At 37.5% G+C, this 17,533-nt stretch overlaps 1 protein-coding gene across 2 annotated transcripts in view; it reads left to right on the forward strand.

Moving 5' to 3' along the window:
* LOC105463385 (monoamine oxidase B) overlaps positions 1-17,533 on the forward strand; it is a 123,881-nt gene that overhangs the window by 45,623 nt on the left and 60,725 nt on the right. For both annotated transcript variants that reach the window (XM_011710450.2, XM_011710455.3), the window contains exons 2-3: positions 398-492; positions 5,198-5,335. In XM_011710450.2, coding sequence (XP_011708752.1) covers positions 398-492; positions 5,198-5,335 — 233 coding nt within the window. The remainder of the gene's footprint in view (positions 1-397; positions 493-5,197; positions 5,336-17,533) is intronic.

The raw sequence follows: 17,533 nt of genomic DNA on the forward strand, positions 1-17,533 counted from the left end.
GTTTACCGGTTTTTCATATTTACCCTGAGAATGAAGTCAGTGACTGGACTTGGTCCTGTGTCTGTGACTCATATATTTCTCTTGAGCATGGCCTTGTGTTCTCATTTATATTATCAGACATGCAATTTAGACATTAAAATAGACATTTTGATATAGTGACAGAGGATGTGTTTAAGATTTGAGAAATTTACCAAAAAATGAAATCCCTTTTGTTGTTTCCAGAAACATCAGACTCTGGGCCTCTATTGACAAACCGTATCCACTTGTAAGTTGAATGTAACAATAGGTTGTGTACTTGAGCCAGCACGGACTTCTCTCATTGACTGTTAGCATGAGGAGCTTGTCTGGCATCCTTGTAAAATATTTGATCCTGATGTCTTACTGTCTTTTCTCCCAGGTATGGCAGCAGCCAAACTTCTGCATGACTCTGGACTGAATGTGGTTGTTCTGGAAGCCCGGGACCGTGTGGGAGGCAGGACTTACACTCTTAGGGTAAGGCATTAAGAATTCGGTGGACAAATATGGGACTGAAGTTGAGTTTGGGGCTTCATTTTTGGTTTTTCCCCAAAAAATCTTCAATTTCATTTGACTCTGAGAGGGTGAAAATAACTCTGAAACATTCTTTACAGCCTCTCTCCCAGTTTGCCTTCCTTTCAATTCTTCTGTTCCTTTTTGCCTTTTTATCTCTTGATATTTGGCTTCATAGAGTTAGGATTAAGAGGGAAATGGGCAGATATGTGTGTTCCTCTCTCTCTCTCTCTCTCTCTCTCTCTCTCTCTCTCTCTCTCTGTGTGTGTGTGTGTGTGTGTGTGTGTGTATGTGTGTGTATGTGTGTGAAATAGGAAGAAAAATAACATAATTATTTGTACTTTCCACTCCTAACTTCCAGGCTTCCTTTACACCAACACAATCTTTCCAATCATACAAACTAAACTTTTTTGGAGAGATTTTCTCCCATTTTTAAATTTACTTTTCAAATTTTATTTTATTTTTAATTGACAAGTCATACTTGTATTACATTTATGGAGTACAATGTGATGTTTTCACCATATGTATACAATGTGGAGTGATTAAATCAAGCTAATTAACATATTCAGCGCCTCACTTTCTTGACATTTTTTGTGGTGATACATTTGAAATTTACTGTTTGTTATTTTGAAATATACAATACATTATTATTACTACAGTTACTGTGCAATGGATTTCAAAACTTATTCTTCCTGTCTAGCTAAAATTTTGTATCTTGGACCAGCAGCTCCTCATTCCCCCAGTTCTCACCCCCCAGCCCCTGATAATCTTCATTTTGCTCTCTACTTCTATGAATTCAACGTGTTTTAGATTCCACTTATAAGTCTTTCTGTGCCTGGCTTATTTTACTTAGCATAATGTCCTCCAAATTCATCCATGTTGTCCCAAATGACATTTCTTTCTTTTTAAAGGCTGAATAGTGTTCCATTGTGTGTATATACCATGTCTTCCTCATCCATTTATCCACTGACAACACTTAGGTTGATTTCATATCATGGCTACTGTAGATAATGCTGCAATGAACATGGGTGTGCAGATATCTCTTCGGCATATTGATTTCAATTCTTTTGGATATATTCCCAAAAATAGGATTGCTGAATTATACGGTAGTTCTATTTTTAGTTTTCTGAGGAACCTCCATACTGTTTTCTGTAATAACTGTACTGATTTACATTCCCACCAACAGTGTACAAGGGTTCCTTTTCTCTTCATCCTTGACAACACTGGTTATTTTTCATCTTTTTGATAAAAGCCATTTTAACAGGTGTGAGGTGATATCTCGTTTTGGTTTTAATTTGTATTTCCCTAATGATTAGTGGTACTGAACTTTATCCATGAACCTGTTGGCCATTTGCATGCCTTCTTTTAAGAAGTGTCTGTTCAGTTTCTTTGCCCATTTTTAAAAATTCTGGTTATTTGTCTCTTGCTATTGAGTTGTTTGAGCTTCTTATATAATTTGGATATCAACCTCTTATCAGATGTATGGCTTGCAAATATATTTTCGCACTCTGTGGGTTGTCAGTTTATTTTATTAATTGTTCTTTTGCTGTGCGGGAGCTTTGTGGTTTGATACAATTCCATTTGTCTGTTTTTGCTTTTTTTCCTGATCTTTCAGGGCCATATCCAAAAAATCATTTCCCTGACTAGTGTCATGGAGCTTTCCGCTTGTTTTCTTCAAGTAATTTTGCAGTTTCAGGTCTTATGTTTAAGTCTTTAATCTATTTAGAGTTGATTATTTGTGTATGGTGTTTGTATATGGTATAAGATAAGGGCCTATTTTTATTCTTCTGCATGTGGATAGCCAGTTTTTCCTGTACCATTTATTGAATAGACTGTCCTTTCCCCATTGTGTGTTCTTGGAATCTTCATCAAAACTCAATTGATTGTAAATGCATGGGTTTATTTTTGAGCTTTCTATCCTGTTCTATTGGTTGGTGAGTCTGTTTTTATGCCAGTACCATACTGTTTTGATTAACATTGCTTCATAATATATTTTGAAGTTGGGTAATATAATGCCTTCACCTTTGTTCTTTTTGTTTAAGATTGTTTTGGCTATTTGTAGTCTTCTATAATTCCATATGAATTTAAGGATTGTTTTTTCTGTTTCTGTGAAAAATAACATTGGCATTTTGATGGGGATTGCACTGAATCTATGGATCACTTTGGGTAGTATGGACATTTTACATTATTAGTTTTCCCAATCCATGAACATGGATATGTTTTTATTTATTCACGTAAACTAAACTTTTACCTGCCTAATTTTCCTTCTTGTTTTTGCTTCAGTTAATTTTTATATTTTTTAAAGAATTATTTACCAATTTATAAATACTCTTATTTTAATTGCTAGTTAGTTGTTTCAATTCTGACACTGTTGCCTAAAATTAATGATTTTCTATTTAAACACAAAGTCAAGCAAAGCAAGTTTCTCTGCAAGGAAATGCCCTACTTCCATACATTCAAGATATGAATAATAGACATAGATGCTACAGAGTGTTTTCATTTCCAGAGAGATAAGACATATACAATTCTGACTCACAGTTCTTCTTTTGGAAGGATTCATCAATGATATATATCTGGTGCTTTGTACTCATTCTTTTTTGTAAAATTATACTTTAAGTTCTGGGATACATGTGCAGGGGTGGGATCTGCTGAGCTAGATCACTTGGTTCCCTGGCTTCAGCCCCCTTTCCGGGGGAGTGAACGGTTCTGTCCCACTGGTGTTCCAGGCACCACTTGGATATGAAAAAACAAACAAACAAACAAACAAACAAAAACTCCTGCAGCTGGCTCAGCGTCTGCCAAAATGGCCGTGGAGGCTTGTGTTTGAAACCCAGGGCCCTGGTGGCATAGGACCGAGGGAATCTCCTGGTCTGCGGGTTGTAAAGACCATGAGAAAAGCATAGTATCTGGGCCTTAGTGCACTGTTCCTCATGACACAGTCCCTCACAGCTTCCCTTGGCTAGGGGAGGAAGTTCCCCAACCCCTTGCACTTTCCAGGTGAGGCAACACCCCACCCTGCTTAGGCTCATCCTCCATGGGCTGCACCCACTGTCTAACCAGTCCCAACAAGGTGAGCCAGGTACCTCAGTTGGAAATGCAGAAATCACCTGCCTTCTGCATCGATCTCACTGGGAGCTGCAGACCGGAGCTGTTCCTTTTCGACCATCTTGCTAGCCCTCTGTACTCATTCTTTACTTTGAGTCATCTCCTTTGTAATTGAATTTGTCCTCAAAACAAATGTCTACTGAGTACCTACTATGGGTCAGGCACAGTAATCCCCCCAGAATGGCCTTGCTCCACAGACTTTACAGTCTCCCAGGGGGACACTGACTGTTATAATTGCCTAATTATAGCTTTTCAAGGAAAATGCTACAATGAGGGTGAGTGACAGCTTGGAGTGGTGCCATAGGAGGCATAAGAGGGCACCTTACCAGTCTTGAGAGCCAGAGGCTCAGATAAGCCTGAAAGCCTTATCTGTTATTGACCATGACATATACCCCCTAACCTAGTTATTTGTGATTTCACACAGGCCTCCAAACTTGGTCTAGCCCTTCTTGTCTACTGGCCATTGTTTTTGCCATTCTGTGTTCCTCAAATCTCTTTTTGCCTTCGTTGTATGGCAAAATCTTCACATACTTCTGGGATATTATCCCTTCCCACTCCAATCGAAAGCTACTTGCCTTTCTTCTGTGTTAATACCACTTACCTGTTCCACATAAGGACAATTATTATATGTTGCGGTACAGGTTTTTGCCTATGTACATCTTATCTTCCCCCAGTTCTTGAAATCTTCATATTCCTTGAAAAATACAGCATATAAGAGTTCCTTTTACATAAAGAAGCTGGTTTAGTACAATTAGGTGCTGAATTTTTAAAAACATCTTTCTCTCATTTATTTGAGAAAATTTATTGGACAACTGCTATAGGTGTTTGGAATACTTTAGTGAGTAAAACAAAGATGCCTTGTGAAAATTGCATTTTTGAGGGGTAAGTGAGTGGGAAGCTAGATAAAAAATAAGCAAATAAACAAAAACAGAAAAGAAGGACCATTTCTAGTGCTTCTAACTAGTAAGAACCTGGTTTTTCTTAGACATACTCAGAAATAGGAAACGTTTCTATTCATTTTATTGTTCAAAGGTTGCCCCTCAGTCATTGGAAATGAAGCCAATTCAAAACTATGTAAATATACTATAAAACATAAAAGCAATTTCAAAGTCCAAATTATGATCAAATATTCCCTAGTGCTATTTTCAAATGTCTGAATTAACAAATCACACAAGAAGTGATCGTTTTCTTTCTTGCTTTTTCTCTAGCGTTGGTCCCCTCAACGTTTACCTGAAGTACTGAGTAAAGAGATTCATCAACAATTCGCAGCTCACAAATTCAAAGCACTAAAAACCAAACCACGTTATAGTATATTGAAAATGATGAGGTTTAGAAGCTCTTGCCTATTCAGCGTTCAATCAATTTTGCTTTAAATTAAAGATTGATTTAATAACTAAGTCATGTGAATGAAGTAGAGTTAAGAACAAAATCTAGTTTGTCATAGATATACCTTAAGTTGTATCTATAACTTATGAAATGTTGATTTGCTTATTTCAGGACTGTCTTTTGCTATTTTATACACGTTTTACAAATTTTTTTTTATTTTTTCCTATGGGGAAAACAGAACCAAAAGGTTAAATATGTGGACCTTGGAGGATCCTATGTTGGACCAACCCAGAATCGTATCTTGAGATTAGCCAAGGAATTAGGATTGGAGACCTACAAAGTGAATGAGGTTGAGCGTCTGATCCACCATGTAAAGGTAAGATCAGGCCAGACTTTGAAGGATTTGAAAACTTCTCTATGATGTTTCCTTATATAAATTCCAGATCATTCTTTCAGAGAATCTTCTATATCTCTGGACAATGCAAATGTATTTTATAATGGCATTTCAGCCACTCTGAGATCCATTTGCTATTACAAAGGGGAATTAGGTGGAAATTCTAAACCTATTTAGAAAGGTTATTGATGAAGTGGTATCGTCCATGTGGTAAAATGTTTAACAAAACCCATAGAGAACAAACATTTGTGCTTTATTTATTAAATATCCATTTAAATACCTGGAACTCTTTTATATTATACAAAAACCTGTGCAAAGTTTTTAAAATGCTGCCCTAGACTGCACATGGTAAAGAGTATTTGCAATATGCCTAATGAAATATTCTTACGTTTTATCATTGTGGCCTATATATCAGCTAAAGTTATTCTTCTTTGGAGATTGACATCAAAGTGGTTCAAGTCCCAGATCCTGTCTTTTGCAAGGAAGCTTCATTGTTCTCCCCGAGATTTCTGTGAATTTACTGGGTTTCTCATTCCTGTGATCATTCGTGGCTCATGGTTCTGGCTTCCATGATACCTATGTTCATTCACATCTCATGGCCTGTGATTCTTTTCTTCTCTTTGCTTATGCCAACCTGGGTTCACACTCACCTCTTTGTCCTGATTTTTCTCAGACCACCATAAGCTGTGTGAAAAGCAAACTTGACTGAAGTTTTGAGCAATGGAGTTGGGGTGGGAAGGCTCTTAAATTTGTAGAAATACAAACAGATTAGAACTGAATGTTGGACATTCATTCTAATAACCTCTTAGATCAAAGCATCCCCTGAGGATTTCTCACTGGTCACATTTCTCTGCAGATTCCAGTCTCCTACCATGCTGCTGGTCCTCAGACTCTCTTCACATCTCCCTGCTCCTCTGTTTTTCCAGCATCCTCATCTTGGTCCACAAAGTCACTCATGTTCTCTTGACAATCAAACAATCACCTAATCTGGGCCCCATCCAGGAGTCCCATGGAAGAACTGGCAGAGGTTTTCAATTTCAGTCTTTCCTCTCTCATCTTCACTTGCTCCTGTAGGTGGAAGTAAGCAGCGTAGGAACTTATTCCTCACTGGTAGAAAACACCCCCTTATAAGACAGAAGAAACTAGCAACAGTCAATTTTGATTTATATAACAATTTTGACATCTTTATATTATTTGTGAGTGATAATATCGAGACAAATAACTGACCATAAATCATGAAACATTTAATAAAATGGGAACTAAGCAGCTACTTAATTTGGTATAATGTGGGTAAAAGTTTTCCTTAATTTATAAATAAATGTTTGGGTTGACCTTCAAATTTTATTTTATATTGGCCGGGCGCAGTGGCTCACACCTGTAATCCCTGCACTTTGGGAGGCCGAGGCGGGCGGATTGCCTGAGGTCAGGAGTTCCAGACCAGCCCGGCCATCATGGCAAAACCCCGTCTCTACTAAAAATACCAAATTTTATATTATAAGCCTTTCCACCTTCCTTCCCTATGTGTCGAGGAGAAAAAGAGACACATGAATTAGAAATGAAAATCTACCATGGTGATAATGTGATGTGTTGAATATCAATCAACAGTTCTTAACACCCTTTGTTGAGTTCTTTGTTTTTTTAACTATAGGTTTTCTTGACCAATTTCTTATGTCTTATTCTACCTGTAAGGCTTGCAGAGATTGACTTCTCAGAACACTAGGATCTTTAAATTTCTCCAGTCAAAGGAGATGACCAGAGATTATATTCACTTGCCTGTCTTTGTGTGTACAGAGATTATTGTCAGCTCAGAGCTATGTCCAGGATGCTTTGTTTTGTCCTGACATTAAGTCCCTTGTCTGAAAGAAATTGCTGAGTCATCAATTCCAGGAATGATGTTACACTTAAATGATATTTCACAGTGATGGCCAAATGTGTTGCTTTTTCACTATTTCCATTACTCTATGTGCAGTTAGGAAAATACAAGTAATTAAGCCATAGTCCGTCCTTAATACAGGGTAAATGCATATGCCAATAATGCTCTTTATACTTAAAATATGTCTTACTGCTTTTTAATTATGACAGAAGTAAAGCATGTTCATTGTAAAAATATGGTTAGAAAATATAGATAAACAAGAACAATTAACAAACCCCTTTATAATATTATCTTGAGAAGATCATTCTAAAATACTCTCTTGGTTCGTAGATTTTCATATTCCTGTATTGCTATTTTCTGACCTCTGCTGGAGGAAATGGGAAATATCAATGCATTTTAAGAAATTGTATGCACATGCATATGTGTGTATGTTTTATGTAGTAACTTACTCTCAAATTAATTATCACTAATGAGACAAATTGAAAAAATAATGATGCTGTGAAACAAAGGTTTTTGCAGTCTTGACAAAGGTGCCAATTTGGCCTCCTCGTGATCAGTCATATGCAGTGAAGAGCTACATGATAATACATAATGACGAAGACCTTATAGCTAAGAAGTCCTCCTCAAACTAAGTACTTGTTCTCTACCATCTCCACTTCCATGTCTTTGTCTACGTCATTTTTCTCATTTTTGAGCTGTAAAAAGCATCTCGGATGGCTACATTCATTTCTGGAATTATTAACAAGAACCTTGACATTCTTTCTCCTACTATGTACTAGAGAATGCAGTTGAGAAATTTGTCTCCTGTGTCATGGAAAGCAGTGCTTTGGGAATTTGAACATTGTCCTCTGTTACCTATTTTAATAACTACTGTCCCCGAGTGCAAACTATAGTTCATGTAAATAGATAGTGTATTTAGTCTTTGTTTTTTTTTTTCAGCAAATCTGCATGTATTTCTTAATCTGAATCCTGAGAGTATCAAGTATGCTACTTGCCATATTGTCAGATCCTATCAAAGGGATCTGCTTTTAAAATTTTTTATGTGGCTGATAATGGGAAATAGAGTTTTATGTGCAACTTTAGCAACATTAAGCTAAGGAACTTGGATATAGTGGTTGATATTGAAATGAATGAAGTGGAGCTACCCAGAAAAGGGGAAGGGTACAGCAGCTCATGGTGGGCTAACTACCCAAATGAAAGAGTGTCTTTCCTCAAGAGAGGATGACTCCCAGTATCACCAGTTCTGTCGCAGTTGTCATAGAAATGTTCTTCTGATAGAGGAAATGTGTTCATGCCGCCTCCATAATAGGCATCTTTAAACCCCTAGTGTGCTGTGATGAACAGGCTTCTGTCTCAATCTGATCTGCCAGACATGTTTGTATCTACTGAGTGGCATTCATTTTTAATGCTCTGTAGATCTGTTATATGCTGTTAAAGTAGGGTTTTCCAAAGACAACTTCATGAATAAAAGATGTGATACCAAACTATACTGGGATTTAATTATCAGTGAGAAAGGGATCGCTTCAGCTCAAATCTATATAATTTAGAAGGTGTTTTCCTTACTTCTAAAGTCAGTGATGCAGCTGTTAGTGCTTTACAATTATTGTTAAACATCTACTGAGATTTTTGATCCATTTTACAAATAGGCATGCTAATTTCCACTGATATCGTTTGGAAGGCAGCTGTTTAGATGTCTTGGAAGTAACTTGAAAAAATTGTTTTCTTTTAAGGAATATTTCATAATTAAAAAGAAAAAGATAAAAACAAAAACTTCTTAAGGAATCCTGCTATATTTTGACTTATGTTTCTTTCTCTTTCATTGTGTGTTTACATGTGCACGCATGTGTGGTTGTTTTTGTTCTTTTGGGTTCTTTGAAGAAGTTGGAGAAAATTCTAAGGTTTGGTACAATGTAGACAAACAAAATTTCTCTGTCTCAGAAGCTTTCATCCATCCGAAATTTGAAACTAAAGTCTGGTAAAAGCACCCATGCAACTGCTCTGGGACTGAAGGTTGAATTGTTAAGAGTTTTGCCAATTTATAAAGATGTAGTGTGACTTAAAATTAAGAGCCCAACTTCATACTGATATTCATTTCCAAACTTCAGCTATCTGGAGAAGCTGAGCAAAAGGACATTTTGGTCTTAACCTACTTCCTAGTAGGCAGAAAAAAAGCTTATTGCCAAAGTCCTTTTTGTGTTGCATATGGTCAGCCTTCAATGCTAAAGACATGTGAATGAGGATTCATCTCTCAAATATGTTGTCTACTTGTTGCTGCCATAGCTGCTGTTGCTCAAACAGCCTCACAGAGGAGGACACATTTGGCACAACCCCTCAGTCTTGCTGACAACTCCGAAATCCAGTTGAAAATATGATACACAAAAAGCACACAAAGGCAGAGAGGTGAAACTCTAGCTATCTATCTGCAATGCCATTTCAGTTAATCTCTGTCTGAATAGCCTCTCAGTACTAAGGAACAGCAACAGGATTAAAGTAGAAATATTGAGACATAAAATATGCAAATGATAATTGCATTTAGCAAATGGAAATCGTCCTGTAGTGTAAGGTCTTGGCATCTCCTGGAGATCAACAGGCCAGAAGTACCCAGTCTTCTCTAGGTCCTCAATATTCCCTTCTTCACACCCCCATCCCTGATCCTATTAATCCAGGGGAGCCTGGATCAAAGTCCAGAATACACTTGCTTCTCTCATGAAGATAGAAGTTTCCAAGAACAGGTTAGACCAACTCTTGTTTTTATTCAGGAACAGTTGCCCATTTTACATGAACTTCACACTTACCACGTTGAGCTTACCGGCTCTGTGAGTTTGCCCTTTCTGAAGTGGGGCTCAATGAACCTTTTCTGTCACTTCCACCCACACTGCATTTCATTTCTTATTTGTTTGAAACAAATATGTCTTATTATGGAAAACTTTTTTCAAGGAAAAAATGTGGAGAATAGTAATTTTCTCTCTAGTAAGTGAAACACATTTGTCTAGTGATCATTCTAAAGCTTATGCTATTATTCTGGAAACCAAAGTGCTCATTTGTATTCTTTAGAGAATACAGGCAGATCTTTGGCATGTAATAATTTGCTGAAAATTATGCCTTTGATGGCTGGATTTGGAGCAACATTTAGGGTATGAGATGAATTCATTTTCCGCCTCCAAGGTTTCCATTTGGAACTTAAAATATGGTACAATCAGTAAACATATTTTCTATGCACACACGCACATATCTGGATAAACTTAACAGTGACTATGGCTGTGGGTAACAGAGTTAGCTTTAAATTTTGCTAGGACTGGAGGGTAGACAATGTATGGAATTCAGTTAGGATAGTGAAATTCACTAAGGGAAACAGCGATATAGCTTAAATCTTGTACAAAATTTTGCAGCTTCTATACCATGTGATTATATGGTATGACCAAGTAGTCCAAAGGAGCTGCAATGACAGGGGGCCCAGCTTACCAAAGGATGGTGACTAATAAGGGGACAATGTAACTGATTAAAGAGAGTTTTGGCAACTTGCAGTACCAAGAGATTGACAGGAAGTGCAAGATGGCCTGAAATGTGTTAGCCTGCCTTACCATGTCCTCAGCAGAGCAGCAGCCTGCAGAAAGGCTTAGGCATGGATTCCCAGACTATGTATCACATGTCCTGGGCATTTCTCTTGGCCTCTGCAACCACCAAGAAGTAATAACAATGGTAACATGACTCTTATATGGACATCTAGAAACTACCAAGTATTTCCAATCTCAAATAACTATAAGTTATTTGGTTGTGCATTAGAAGTATTATCCCCATTTAACAGGTGAGGACCTAAAGGTTACAGAGATTAATTGCAAATGACAAGATGCAATGGGGTCAGAGCATGAGTTGAGGCTTTTGGGTGTCACAAACACACCGCAAAGAGCTCACTGTCTGCTGGTTGGGGACTACTTTTTGTCATTTCCTTCTAAGCCTCAGCACCCAGTTGACCCGCCTTTCTTCTTGCCAAACTTGCACCCTCACATACTGGAAAAATCAAATTCAAGATCCTCCTTTCCTTAAGATTTTCCACAGTTGAGTAGTTATTCCACTGGCTCCCTCCAAAGCCCTGTATCCTCCTCACCTTCCTGATTATTCTTTATAAAAGTCTGTTTTTAAGTAGGATAAACAGTTTTCTGTTACTTGTACACCAAGACTTCATAAACAGTTGACTCTTGGACAATGTGGGGGTTGGGAGCACTGACTCCCTGTGCAGTCAGAAATTCTTATATAACGCGACTTCCCCAAAACTACTAATAGCTTGCTGTTAATTATGTTGGTAAACACATATTTTGTGTTACATATATTATATGCTGTATTCTTACAATAAAGTAAGCTAGAGAAAAGAAAATGTTATTAAAAAAACCATAAGGAAGAGACAATGTATTTACTGTTCATTAAGAGGAGGTAGATCATCATAAAGGTCTCTATCCTCATCATCTTCACACTGAGTAGGCAGAAGTAGAGGAGGAAGAGGAAGAGTTGGTCTTCCTGTCTTAGGGGTGGCAGAGGCAGAAGAAAATCCACTTAGAAGTGAACCTATGCAGTTCACACCTGTGTTGTTCAGGGGTCGTTTTGTGTATGTGTGCAAAAAAAAAAACAAAACAAACAAAAAAAAACAAATGTATTACAAGTAAATGCTAACAACCACTGACATTCTTTCTAACAGTTTCTCTTAGAGCTTTAATGTTGGTAAGTACTTGATTGGCCTTCCAGATTATCCAGATTCTTGTACCTGATGTACAAGTAAAACTGGAAACAGTGTTACCAATGCTGTCTCGTTTTTTTCTACCTATCAGTCTTGTGACACCTGTTTTCTGGTTACATGCAGCCTCTCCACTAAGACAACAGCAAAAATTGGAAATTTTGTCATAGCAGCATCCTAGTTCAAAATATCACCAAGTGGTAAATCAAGAATTCGGGAATGGATCAGCTTTGGTGAAATTGGTGTTGAACATAAAATATATTTAGATAAAGATTTAAACAATTGGAAGAATTACAATCATAGCAATTTATGTAAATGTTATTTAAAATTTTTATGTGGTAAAAATTATATAATCAACAAAATCAGAATGTAGAGAAGGTAAGAAAGGAAGACACATAAGAGCGGTAACAGCTGCTTAAATCTTTCATAGCAATGAATCAATCTATACCAAAATGAATAGTTAATATACAGTAATTAATAAATTAATTGGGTGTGTGAAACATTTATTTGAAGTTTAGCACTTCCTTCAGTTCATTTCAGTTTATATTTCTTCTATTAAATTGAAGTATATTTCTATCATTTAAAATAACAAATACAATATGATTCAATTCTAGTATTTTTTATTTTCTCTTTTTTTCTCCCTCCTTCCTTTCTTCCTTTGTTGTTTTTTGTTTCGTTCCTCCCCCCTCAATCATCCATTTGTTCATTTATCCATCCATAGCAACCATCCATCCATTCATCTATTCATTTTTCTATCTTGTAGATGCTTATATAAGAGGTCTGGAATGTCATACACCAAATGTTACAGCTTTTTTTTTTAACTTGATGGTACAACATGGAGTAATTCGTTGTTTTCTTCTTTGTACTTGTTAGTACTGCCAAAACATTTTATAAAGAGCTCCTCTCATTTTTATTTTTAAAAATGTAATTAGACACAGACTTTACTTTGGAAAGCTCATGATCTATGAGAAGAGGTTAGGCCCAGCGTTTCTAGCAGATCTCTGTGCCTCTCACCTGCCTAGGCAGCAGTCTCCTGGGTTACATATCCATTAACAATCACCAAACTGCTTCCAGCCGGGCTTAGTGACTGAGCTTAGATCCTTTGAGTTCAGACAGTCTAGATCCCAAAGCAGCTGTTCTAATGCAGAACCTCAAAGGCCCTTATCCTGCTATTATTGCACTGCAGAATTTTCTGAGTATCTCACACACACACACGCGCGCACACACACACACACACTCCATTATTGACCTTTTGTGTGTCCTTGGCCGCGTTATTTGTGCATTTGTGTTTTGATATCTCTGTTTGAAAATAAGTGTGTTTGTACCTGTCCCACTTAGTACTTTGAGGTTTAAAGAAACAAGATGTTAACAAGACACTGATTTCATTGTCACGAGGCTGCTGTGGTACACTGAAGATCCTAAGAACATTTTGATAGGAAGGATAGAGTTTGTTTACTTTCCTTTTGGAAACAAACTTTTCTATAAGGTTCTGGGGATTCTTAGTAGCAAGTAAGAATGTAAATGATGAGACACCAGGTAGGATGAAGCTTTACAAATTCTTTTCAAAAGAGCGCCAGGCCAATAAACTTATCCTGAAAATATTTTCATGGGCTCCTTATACACGGAACTGTGAACTTTCCCCCTTAAAATCCAGTATTCTTTTTCTTCTGTATTATTAGTAGGCTAGGAGAGAAGCATTTGGCTTCTACTAAGCTCACATGCCCACACAGGCTAAATAGATCACAGGAGAGATAAATAAAGCGACCTTTTCTGGCTGTATTACCTTCTAAGTTTCCTTCAGCCCCAGTCAGATTTTTTTTATGCCCTGGAATATAGGACAATGGCTATTATTGGGGTCAGTTAAGATCCTTTCCTCTGGGTCCCTAATTGGCCGTACTGGCACTCCTGTAGAGTCAGGAATGTCTCCTCCTGTCATGAGACAGGAGGCATCTCAGGATTTACCAGTCTCTAAGAAAACCTAAGTTCAGAGAATTAAAATGCATTACGTTAAAAATCTCTTTTGATACATGCATGAAATCTAAAAATATTAAAATAGCTTACAACAGCACAGCCCAATCAAGATTTAAGATGTACATTGATAAATTTATATTTTTCTAGTAGCCGTATTAAAAAGTGAAAAAGATGAAATTAATTTTAATGATACATTTTATTTAACCCAGTATATTCAAAATATTATTTAAACTTGTAATCATTATAAAACATTATTAATGAGATATTTTACGTTCTTCTTTTGTACTAAGCTTTTAAAATCTGATGTGTGGTTTCCACTCACAGCACATCTCAATTCGTACCAGGCACACATTGCTTAATAGCCACATGTGGTGAGTGGCTACTATATTGGATAGCACAGGCATAAAAGGTTAGTAGATCCTGTGTATTTTTGCAAACATTGCTAATCCATCTTAAATTTGTTAAAAAATAAAACCCGTACAATACATATGTCTAAATCTCACAACAGAGACCATACAGTACATCGCAAATTAACTTCCTTTATTCTGGCAACTTCAAATATCTGTCATCACAGATAATCCAGAAGTAAACAATAAGTGAAGTTCCTTATGTGCTCATTGCTTCCTAAGGGTAGGGAAACTTTGAATCACTTTGAGAATACAATCCTAGGTACACAGGGAGATGCTATGTCCTGGGATTTTAATACATTAGAAAGTGAGCAAGCTGGAAGTAATTGAGATTGACGTGGTCAGAGAGACTACCCTAAGAGAATGCTTTGAACACTCCCAAAAACCTTAAAAGACACTGCTCAATAAATTCAAGGGAATAAATTTATGGAGAGCATAGAGACTTTTCATATAGTGTCATTATTTTAATACATTTGCTCATTTGTCCCTGTCTATGACTAACTGAGGAGAAACAATATGGCCCCAAGTGCTATAAATGGTGATTATCTTAAAATACAGTCAGAGAAGAGTCCAACAAGTAATGAGTTGTAGAGAAGATAAACCTATAGTTCAATGGAAGTTTATTTACTCTTTTCACCTTTTAGCACACATGCTTCATGCAGAATTCTAAGCAAAAGAACTGCAGAGCGACCTGGAGCGTTTTACTGCTGACATTTACTATTTCCCCTTTTTTAAAGTTGGCAAATCTTAAGGGCAGTTGCTACAGACAGCTTCTACTCATGTGCAAACTGTGAAAAAAAAATCACAATTCATTGTTACCTATAGTTTAGTCTCTCAAGTGAAACCAAATTCATATGCACATGGTGGCTCCTGGAAATTCTGTTCCAAACTCAATTTAATAATAACAATAACCAACATCTTTTGAGATTTTGATAGATACAAAGCACCATTCTAAGCAGTTATTATGCATTATCTCACTTAATGCTCAGAAAAGCCTGATAATTTTCGTTATTTCTCCTTTACAAAGGAGAGCATTGAAGTACAAGGCATTTACACAACTTGCTCAAGATCCCCCAGTTGGTAAGTGATGGACTGGGGGCTTTAACCCTGATCCATCTCACTCCACCATCCAGGGATTTGGCAGCTCAGCTTAGGTGCAGGCCAACACAGAGATTATACTTAAGAGTGGGTGAAGTCTCAAGAAAGACAAGGAAAAGGATAAGGGTGCTGAAGACTGAATTGCAGGGCAGGCACTCAACCCTTCTCCCCTTTCCGCTCAGGTTCTTGCTTCCTAATGCTGATTTATTTTTTCATCTTATGCCCCATCACTGATTTTCTTTTTATCTCCATTTGACCACCTGTAACTTTCTTGATCTTCCAGTGGAGGACACTGACGTGAATCATCTATTTGGTCAAATCAAGGACTATTGGGAAACATTGAATCCTCTCATCTCATTCTTAATCCAGGAATTTAAAAAAAGTATTAAAGCTGCTCATTCTAGTGAGAATGCTGAAACTCTGTGTCACACAAGATAAACGTAAGAATAGACAGCTGTACATGTTTCTTGGGCTTATTTCATGTTTCCATTGCAAAGTATAAACATAATAAGGTTAGAAGAAGCATTGCTTTCTGTATAACTTCATGCTTAGGCAGAAAGGAAAATATAAAATTACATATTTAAGGGTGACCTATGTGGAGTAGACGTTTTGGCAATTGAAAGGATGTCATTATGATACCTAATAACATTGATCCTTTGGATTAGAAAGGATGAGAGTCCATCTAAAAACAACAGGTTGTTTTTAAGCTGCTACTTTTCTTTATGAGGCCAGGATAGTTGTGCTGCTGCTATTTTAGGGACCTCATATTTCTCCCTGATTGGTTCCAGGCATTTCTCCCAGATATCTGTGGACATCTTGTCTATGTATCCAGGCTGGAGCTAAGGTTTCTTGACTGTAGAACCCTGGGAGAAAAAGCAGTAAAAATAAATAAGTTATAAAGATAATGAATAAAATTAAATCTTCATCATGACCTGCAAGTACCTAAATGATATGCCCCACCAATCTCCCGGCCCAGCTCACCCTGGTCCAGCCACTCTGGCTTCTAGTGTGCCAAGTTTATTCCTTCCCCTGGACTATTGCATTTCGAAGCAGATTAAAGATGGGTGGCTACACATTCTTTGGTAGTCTTCCCATGGAAAGGGAGAGTTGGGTTCCATGCCTCCTTTCTGTGAATCTGGGAGGACTCTGTCACTGCTTTGACCAGGAGAATATGACTGAAGTTATGCTACTTCAGTTTGGTGGCCCAGGCCTTAAGAAACTGGCAGGTTCCACTTTTGAAACCTTGAGTTACACCATGTAAGAAGTCCAAATACCCTGAGACTGCCATGCTGGAGAAGCCACATGTAGGCACTCTGTTCATCTGTACCAGCCAAATCCAGCCTTCCAACCCTGCTTACAAAGGTACTAGACTTGGAAGTGAAGCTGCATCAGACATCCAACTCAGTTGAGCCTTTGAATGACTCCAGCCCCAGCTGCCATCTGACGCAGCCACATAAGTAAACTCAAGCAAGAAACTGCCCAGCTGAGTTCAGTCAATCCACATAACTGTGAGAGAAAATAATAGAGTGATGCCTTAAGCCATTAAAATGTGGGCTTATTTATTTATCCAGCCATTGATAACCAAAACACACTTGTTCCCTCCACTTGAAATGCCCTTTCTTGGGTCTCAACTCAAATATCACCTCTTCAGACATGCCAGAGTAGCCTCTCCCACCCCCACTGGTATTCTCTATTCCTAATTTATGCCTTCTTTGCTTTGTTATTTTTTAATAGCACTTATAAATTATATCATGTATATCATATTATACATGTATTTGTTTTTGACTACTTTCTCCTTGTAGAAGGCAAGTTCCATGAGGGCAGATACTTTGGTTGGAATATGTCCCCAAACTTCATGTGTTGGCAACTTAATCCCCAGTGCAACAGTTCTGAGTTGTGGGGCCTTTAAGAGGTGATTAGGTAATAAGGGCTCTGCTCTCATTAATTGTTGCTGCTGTTGCAGGAGCGGGTTCGTTAATTGTGTGAGTGGGTCTGTCATCGCAGGAGTGGACTCCTCATAAAAGGATCAGTTTGTTCCCTTTCCTCTTGCTAATACTTGTGACTTCTCACCATGTGATGCCTTCCACCATGTTATGATGCCACAG

Source organism: Macaca nemestrina, chromosome X (assembly GCF_043159975.1).
Source record: "Macaca nemestrina isolate mMacNem1 chromosome X, mMacNem.hap1, whole genome shotgun sequence".
Taxonomy (NCBI): Eukaryota; Metazoa; Chordata; class Mammalia; order Primates; family Cercopithecidae; genus Macaca; species Macaca nemestrina.